At 58.1% G+C, this 8,528-nt stretch overlaps 1 protein-coding gene across 2 annotated transcripts in view; it reads left to right on the forward strand.

Annotated features, from left to right (window-relative positions):
* CERS1 (ceramide synthase 1) overlaps positions 1-8,528 on the forward strand; it is a 22,416-nt gene continuing 13,888 nt past the window's right edge. For both annotated transcript variants that reach the window (XM_055082312.1, XM_024133985.3), the window contains exons 1-3: positions 1-249; positions 2,599-2,758; positions 7,158-7,338. In XM_055082312.1, coding sequence (XP_054938287.1) covers positions 1-249; positions 2,599-2,758; positions 7,158-7,338 — 590 coding nt within the window. The remainder of the gene's footprint in view (positions 250-2,598; positions 2,759-7,157; positions 7,339-8,528) is intronic.

Here is an 8,528-nt window from a genome sequence, read left to right on the forward strand (position 1 = left end):
ATGGCGGCGGCGGGGACCGCGGCGGGGCCGGCGGGGCCTGAGCCCATGCCTAGCTACGCGCAGCTGGTGCAGCGCGGCTGGGGCAGTGCGCTGGCGGCGGCGCGGGGCTGCGCGGACTGCGGCTGGGGGTTGGCGCGCCGCGGCCTGGCCGAGCACGCGCACCTGGCGCCTCCCGAGCTGCTGCTGCTGGCGCTCTGCGCACTCGGCTGGACCGCGCTGCGCTCGGCGGCCACTTCGCGCCTCTTTCGGGTCAGTGCTGCTGGGGGTTGGGACGTGGGGGTCCCGGGCTGGGGGGCCGGGATGTTAGGGAGTCCGGGGAGGCGACCCAGGGCCGCCGCGCGCCCCTTCTGTCTCCGCGGACCAGGGTGACTGGAGCGTGGCGGGCCTCAGGCTGGAGGAGCTCGGGACGCGGAATCTTGGGCCGCCGCGTGCCCCTCTGGGTCAGGGCGGGGTGGGGTTGCGAGTGGATGTGGGGGTGTGGCCGGGCTGGGGGAAGCCTCGGACGTGGGGACCCTGACAAGGGTAGGATGCTCAAGATGTGGGGGAACCGGTCCGGTCAGTGCGGGACAAGGGGGCCCCGGGCGGTGGGAGGGCCTTGGCTGCTGCGCACTCTTTCGGACCTAACGGAGCTGGGGGCAGAGGAGCGGAGGACACGGGCAGGGAAGGCTCGGCGCACAGGGGCTGTGTGTGCCTTGCGTCTCCGGGTCATTTGGGGCGCGCTCGGAACCGGATCGGTGTCCGGGGTCGGTGCGGCGGCGGGACTGGCTCGTCCGCTGCGACCGGGAAGAGGCAGGAGCTGCCCCGTCGCTGCCGCTCGTCTGTCTGGAGTCAGCGCCACCCTCCGATCAAGGGATGCAAAGGCCTGGGCTCCTTGGCCACGCCGTGTTCGCAGCCTTTGGGGGAGGTGGCACGGCCTGGGTCTGCGAAGCTGGACTGTGCGGACTCCAAGGGCTCGCCACCGAATTGCTCAGTTTCCGGCGAGCCTGGGAAGGCCACCTCCCCAGCTGGAGAGTGATTGTGGGGGTGACATTGGCGCCTGGCCTCCCTCCCATCCTTGGGGAGGGGTCGCTGCTATGGGAGCTTGTTAGAAGGCGTTTGGGCTCCAAGCTTGGCTGTGACTTCCCTGAGGACCAGCTGGGGTCACTCCGCCCGTCTGACTGGAGGTGGCAGGGGGTGCAGGGACAGAGTGCCTGGAACCAACAAAGGGGCCTTTCTCTGCTGGCTGGGCAGAGGCTGGCCCTTGTTAAGTCAGGGATGGGGTGTTGTCTGGCTGCCATTGTCCCCACTCCCACCCCCATATGACCCACATGGGGGTTAGAGACCCCAGCCACCACGCTGCTCCAGGGAGGGGGAGGCAGGCATGACTAGGGCCCCTCCGTAGGTGAGCCCTGGTCCCAATCTGGCTTTGTTGCTTCCCCCACCTTCCCAGTTTCCAGCTGGGCAGTGGGAGGTCCAGGAGGACGAGGGCCAGAGCCCAGGAGGGGGATGTGGTTGCTCTGGGACTACCAGGGTGGAGCAGGCTTCCTCCCCACGTTCCTGAGGGAGCTGGGTGGGGGACAGCAAGGTCACGGGCCCTCACTTTTAGAATCCCCGGACGTCGGGGCACTCACTCCAGTTCGTGGCTCACCCTTCCCAAGAAACGGGCGGAGGGGCTGCCTCGTCCTCCAAAGCTCATCTTCTTGGCAGCCGTGTGGTTGCCAGGGGTTACCGGAGCTGGCTCTGGCTGTCTCCATGGCAACTGTTGGTGCTCCGGCCCCCTCAGCCTCGCCTAGGGGAGGGGGGCGGGGCTTGGCCGGCAGCTCTGGAGCCCCGCCCCCAGGGAGATTGGGACTCTGCCCCCAGGACTCCAGGGGTGCTGGGCCCCTGAAATTCCTCCATGCCTCACCGTTGCATGCTCCCACTTCTCTTGTCCCGTCCCTGCTGTCCCCTCAGGTCCCCCCACCTGCGATGTCCTGTCCTTGACCCTCTTTCTTCCTCTGCCCCATCCTCTCTTCCTTTTCTCCCCTGAGTTCCCATGTCCTCCCACACCTACCCACCCCATCTTCCCCAGCCCCCATTCCTCTCTGGTCTCCCCAATTCCTCCTCTGAGTCACCCCCTTTCCTCAAGTTCCTCCCCCATGGGGATTGCTAGGGTTCCAGCCCCCCACGTTCCCCCGGATGCCCCCATATTCCCCTCCATGTTCTCTTTACAGGTTCACCCCCACAGCCCCTTCCAAGTCTTCTCTTCAATCCTTCTTCCTCTCTGCCATACCTCTAGCTCCCCCTGAGACCCCCCCAAGCCCCCCAGTCCCCTGGACTGACCCCACTGTTCTCCCTTGCTTTACACCCATGTGTCCCCCTCCTCCCCTCACAGCCTCCCCTCACGTTTCCTCCCAGGTCTCCCCCATCACTCCCCTCCCCTTGCGGCTGCGGCTGGACAGCTGGGCACTAAGTTTAGCCCTTGGCAGGTACACGTGGGCTCTGGTTACGTTCCAGGAGGCTGTGGGTACCGGGCCCGGCACTGCCTGGCCTGGGGAGTCCCTGGGTCTTGGTTCCCCTACCCTGGAGGAGCGGCCCTTGGTTCCCAGTGCTGATGTCTGCCCGCCTTCTCACCCGTAGCCCCTAGCCAAGCGGTGCCGCCTCCAGCCTAGAGATGCCGCCAAGATGCCTGAGAGCGCCTGGAAGTTTCTCTTCTACCTGGGCGCCTGGAGCTACAGCACCTACCTGCTCTTCGGCACTGACTACCCCTTCTTTCACGACCCACCCTCCGTCTTCTATGGTAGGGGACCTGCCGGGATGGGGCAGGTTGGGGGAGGGCCCTGTTCTGAACTCAGAGAAGGGTACATGGGGGAGCTGGACACTCATCAGACATCCCATGCTGGATGTCTGCTCTGAGACAAGGGCGATGAAGGGGCCCTGGGGACAGAAAAGGGGGCACCTGTCCCTGTCAGGACTCAGGGAAACATCCTAGAGGAGGGCACCCCTTGTGTGGGCCCAGGCAAGCAGTCCAACACGTGCAAAGGCCCTGGGGCTTGCATGAGCTTGATATGCAGGGACGAGAGGAGGATGGCAGGAGCTTGAGTTTCACCCTAAATGGGATGGGTTTGTGGATTATAAAAAACCTTCTTCTGGCTGCCATGTGGAGACAGATGAATCTTGGGTAAGGAGGGGAGCTGGGCCCAGGGGTTAGGCAAGGGACCAATGTGGCTTGGACCAGCTTGGCAAGGAGATAAAGGTGGTGAGAAGTGGCTGCATCCATTGATTGGATTCGACGTGGGTGTCGTCAAGGCCTGAGCTCTGGGTGGGATGGGCAGGAATTTGCAGTGTCCTCTGTTACCAACCGGCAGGCCGATGTAGAAAACTCAGTCTGCAATGAGGGGTCAGGCTTGTCTACTCTTGTGCTGACCGCCCAGACCGTGTGTCAGGGACACACATGGACGTGTTTCCTGCTGTGTGATATAAACATCCTGAGAGGGCTCCTGGTGGCACCAGGGAGCTGGGCATGGAACCCCTGCGCCGCACCTGTCTTGTGACCATGCTGCCCACATGGCCACTTTTCCCTTGTAGCACACGCACATTTCCCGTGTCATAAATCCCTAGAGGGGAGGTTTGAGCTGTCATTCAATTTTCCTTTATGAGGATGAACCGTAATTGAACTCTCTCTCTGTAACTGAAGTTTCGAGCATGGAGTTGCCTCTGGCTCCTGCTTGTAAATTATGCTGTGTTAGCACACTTGGAAGTTAGCTGCTTCTTTGCAGGCACGCTTATTGAGTACCTACTGTGTACCGGGTGCTGTGCTGCTGACACAACTGTGAGTAAGTCAGAGAAAGCCCCCCACCCCTGTGTTTTGCGGTGACAGATCTGTTCACGTGAAATAGGAAATCCGTTAACGGCGATAAGTGCAGATGAGAAAAATTGAGTGAGGAGAGGAGAATGGGATGTGGGGTGTCTAGGAGGTGGGGAGGAGGGTATTTTCTACAGGGATGGGGATGGTCCCACCAAAGGTGACTTCTGAGTGGGGACTGGGAGGAACCTGGGGCAGATGGGGAAATGCAAAGGCCACTGTCGGACAGACACGCTACTGGCTGATCAGAAGCAGCAAGGAGCCCAGTCAGGTGGGGTGGGAGCAGTGGGGGTCTTTACCATAGGGCCACGAGCAGAGGGGGACGTTGACAGGACGACCTAAGGGTGGGGCTGAGGGCAGGAGCCCGTGTGCTCTGCCCAGGACAGGGCTGGGGTGGGGAGAGAAGTGGCTGATTTAAGAAATGTTTTGAAAGCAGAATTGATAGGATTCACTGCCAAACCAGAGGTGGGTGTGAGAGAGAAGGAGGGTGGGGCTGACGCCGGGGTCTAGGGGGCTGAGGGTGGGGCAGGTTTGGGGGAGACCAGGAGCTGGGTGTGGGATGCCCAGGTGGCTGATCCTGGAGGTCGGGGAGGGGGATGAGGCAGGAGTGACATGGAGAGGCCAGAGCAGCAGGCAGGGTGTGCGTGGAGAGGAGGTTGGAGGTCCACAGACAGAGCCCGGCCCACCTCGCCCCCCAACGTGCAGGGAGGTGCAGACGCAGCCCAGATGGGGAATTATCTGCTCCCCTCTTCCCTCTGCCGCAGATCTGGGGCCCAAAGCTGGAGAGGGGGTGCTCCCCCCTGTAGCAGTCTCGCCAGTGTGATAGGTGGAAAAGAGGGTGTCCCGTTTCCACAGAGGGTGCCTCCGCGTCCCTTCCTTCTCAAGAGGGACAGAGACACTTGGCAGGTGTGGGGAGGCCCCCCCTCTGCTGACTGCAGCACTGCCACGAGGCTGTGCACGGAACGTGGGGGGAGACCCAGCCAGGAGTGTGAGTTTTGCTACTGAGCCTTGGGGAGCCCTGGACGTGTTCAAGTGGGGGATGAGTGATCTGTCAGGTGTCTCTCATTTTTTAAAATTAGGTAAAATTTACATAACATAGAATTAACCATTCTATTTTATTTATTTATTTTTGGCCGCACCGCGCGGCTCGCTGGATCTTAGCTCCCCGGCCAGGGATCGAACCCATGCCCCCTGCAATGGAAGCACAGAGTCCTAGCCACTGGACCGCCACGGAATTCCCAGAATTAACCATTTTAGCCAGTCACAGAAAGACAAATATTGTGTGATTCTACTTACGTGAGGCACCGAGGGTCGTCAAATCCATAGAGACAGAAAGTAGGATGGTGGGTGTCGGGCTGGGGAAGGGGGAACAGAGAGGGATTGTCTAACGGGAACAGAGTTTCAGTTTTACAGCACGGAAAAAGTTTTAGAGATTGGTTGCACAACAGTGTGAATATACCTAGTGCTACTAAACTTAAAAATGGTTAAGATGGTAAATTTTATGTTATATATATTTTTATCACAACTTTTAAAAATTCGCCATTTTATCTTTTTTTTTGCGGTACGCGGGCCCCTCACTGCTGTGGCCTCTCCCGTTGCGGAGCACAGGCTCCGGACGCGCAGGCTCAGCGGCCATGGCTCACGGGCCCAGCCGCTCCACGGCATGTGGGGTCTTCCCGGACCGGGGCACGAACCCGTGTCCCCTGCATCGGCAGGCGGACTCTCAACCACTGCGCCACCACGGAAGCCCAAAACTCGCCATTTTAAAGTGAGCAATTCAGTGGCATTTAGCACATTCACAGTGTTGCGCAAGCACCGTGTCTATCTAGTTCCGGAACATTTCCATCATCCCCAGAAGGAGACCCGTCCCCATTAGCAGCTTGCCATCCCCCCTCCCCCAGCCCCTGGCAACCATTAATCCGCTTTCTGTCTCTACGGATTTGCCTGTTCTGGACATTTCATATGCATGGAATCATTGGTATGTGATTGTATGTGCCCATCTGTGTCTGGCTTCTTTCACTCAGCATAATGTTTTTGAGGTTTATCCACATTGTAGTGTGTGCCAATGCTTCTTTCCTTTTTAGGGCTGCATAATATTCCACATTATGTGGATACACGAAACGTGGATTTACCACATTTTGTGTACCCAGTCACCTGCTGATGGACATTTGGGCTGTTCCCCTTTTGATGATTGTGACTAGTGCTGCTGTGGACATGAGTATACAGGGGTCTCTTGAGTCCCTGTTTTCGGTTTCCTTGGGCACAGGCCAAGAGTGGACTTGCCAGATCATGGGGTCTGCGTATTCACAGCCGTCGAGGTTGCTGTGGGGAGAATGGACAGTCGGGAATAGGCTCTGGAGGCTGGGAGAAGCTGGGGCAGCGCCGGGAGGAGATGGCGGTGCCTGGACCAGGGTGGGGGCAGTGGGGGCAGGGCAAGTGAGTGGAGGCGGGGGCCGAAGAGGGACCCCCAGATAGAGGTCCAAGTGGATCTCCGTTGCAGGCAGGCCCAGGGTACAGGTGAAGGGCTGTCACTGAGGTGGCAGCATAGGAGGCATCTAGGGGATAGCTGGCCTCCAGGGGGACTTGAGGGTCTAGCTCCAGATCACTGAGGCTTGGAGGGGGAGGGACAGGAGACCGGGGATGGAGCCCAGGGAGGCCATTACGGGTGGTGGACAAAGAAGGAGCCGCAGACAGCAGGGCACAGTCCGGAGTTCTAGGTCGATTCGGGCAGAGTCCTTGGTGGTGGACTGAGGAGGGGAGGCGGAGGTGGTGGGGGAGCGATGTTCCCTGGGAAGGCACGAGGCCTGAGTGCGGTGGGCGCATGTGCAGGGGCGGGCGGGGGGCAGGAGGTGGCCGCAGGAGGAGGGGAGGCGGAGCCGGGCCCGCTCTGCGGGAGAGCCCACACTCATGGGCATTGGAAAGTGTGTGATTTCTGCCTCAGCTGCTTGGCCGGCATAGCAAGGCAGGTGGCAGCCTCCATCGGTTTGGGGATTTGCTGGGAGGGCGGCACCCAGGACCGGGTGTCTTGAGCGAGCCTGGTAAGAGAAGACGGGAAGGGGGCCTGGGGCACAGTTGGAAATTCTGCAAAGGACCAATTTCAGGGTAGGAGCACCTTTTTCTGTAGATCTAGAACTGTTCTAAAAAGTAATGCCTATTCATAAACAATGATGGGTGGAGAATGGGTAACAGAAAACCAGCGACCAGAACAGCTGCAGAGACGCGTGGCACGCCCAGCACGCAGAGGACCCATGCCCGGCTTGAGGGAGTGCTTGGGGTTGCCTGCCGGTCCCAGAGGCCCTGCAGGTCCCTGACGGCACGGTCTGGCCCTCCCCAGACTGGAAGACGGGCATGGCGGTACCACGGGACATCGCAGTTGCCTACCTACTACAGGGAAGCTTCTACGGCCATTCCATCTACGCCACGCTGTACCTGGATGCCTGGCGCAAGGACTCAGTGGTCATGCTCATCCATCATGTGGTCACCTTGGTCCTCATTATCTCGTCCTACGCCTTCCGGTGAGTCCAGGAGGGGACGGGAGGGTGGAGGGCACTGGCGTGAGCAGTGACAAGAGGCTGGCACAGGGCAGAGGCTAATGCCTGGGTTGGGGGTATGGGGGGTGTCCGTGGGAGAGGTTTCTGAAGAGAGATTCTGAAGTGATGGGGCAAAACAGGTGCAGAGAGGCACCACCCTGCCCCCACCCCATCTGTCCCCCTCCAGCTCCTCCTGGATGGCACCCTTGGCCGGGTCACAAAGCAAGTGTTTACTGAACACCTGCCATGTGGCAGGTGCTGCTGGGGGTACAGCCGTGAACACAGTAGACAAAACGTGATGTTCCAGAGCTGTGGCCACCACACGTGGCCACCACACGTGGTCATAGTGCTTCCAGGCAGAGCCTGTGCAAACCACAGTGTGCTGTATGTGTAAAAGCCACCCTGATTCCAAGGGTAAAGGAGAGTGAAAATATCTTGCAGTCCCTTTGTTATATCATTTACATGTTGAATGACGACATTTCGGATATACTGAGTCAATTGGAATATATTATTAAAATTAATTTTACCTCTTCCTATTTACTTTTTTTTTTTAAACGTTGCTGATAGAAAATTTAAAACGAAATTGGGATTAGCAGATGCAAACTATTATATATAGGATGGATAAACAACAGGGTCCTACTACAGCACAGGGAGCTATATTCAATATCCTGTGATAAACCATAATGGAAAAGAATATGAAAAAGAATATATATATGTATAACTGAATCACTTTGCTGTACAGCAGAAACTAACACAACATTGTAAAGCAATTATACTCCAATTAAGATATTTAAAAAAATAAAAATTGAACATGGAAACTCAAAAGAAAATTTTTTTAAAAAGAAAATTTAAAACGACATATACAGCTCATAGTCTATTCTTTTATTTTTTTATTTTTTATTTTGGCTGTGCTGGGTCTTCGTTGCTGTGCGCGGGCTCTCTCTAATTGTGGCAAGTGGGGGCTACTCTTCATTGCGGTGCGCGGGATTCTCATTGCAGTGGCTTCTCTTGCTGCAGAGCACGGGCTCTAGGCGCGTGGGCTTCAGTAGTTGCAGCATGTGGGCTCAGTAGCTGTGGCTCACGGGCTCTAGAGCACAGGCTCAGTAGTTGTGGCGCACGGGCTTAGTTGCTCTGCGGCATGTGCGATCTTCCCGGACCAGGGATCGAACCCGTGT

Source organism: Physeter macrocephalus, unplaced genomic scaffold (genome assembly GCF_002837175.3).
Source record: "Physeter macrocephalus isolate SW-GA unplaced genomic scaffold, ASM283717v5 random_72, whole genome shotgun sequence".
In the NCBI taxonomy this organism is placed as follows: Eukaryota; Metazoa; Chordata; class Mammalia; order Artiodactyla; family Physeteridae; genus Physeter; species Physeter macrocephalus.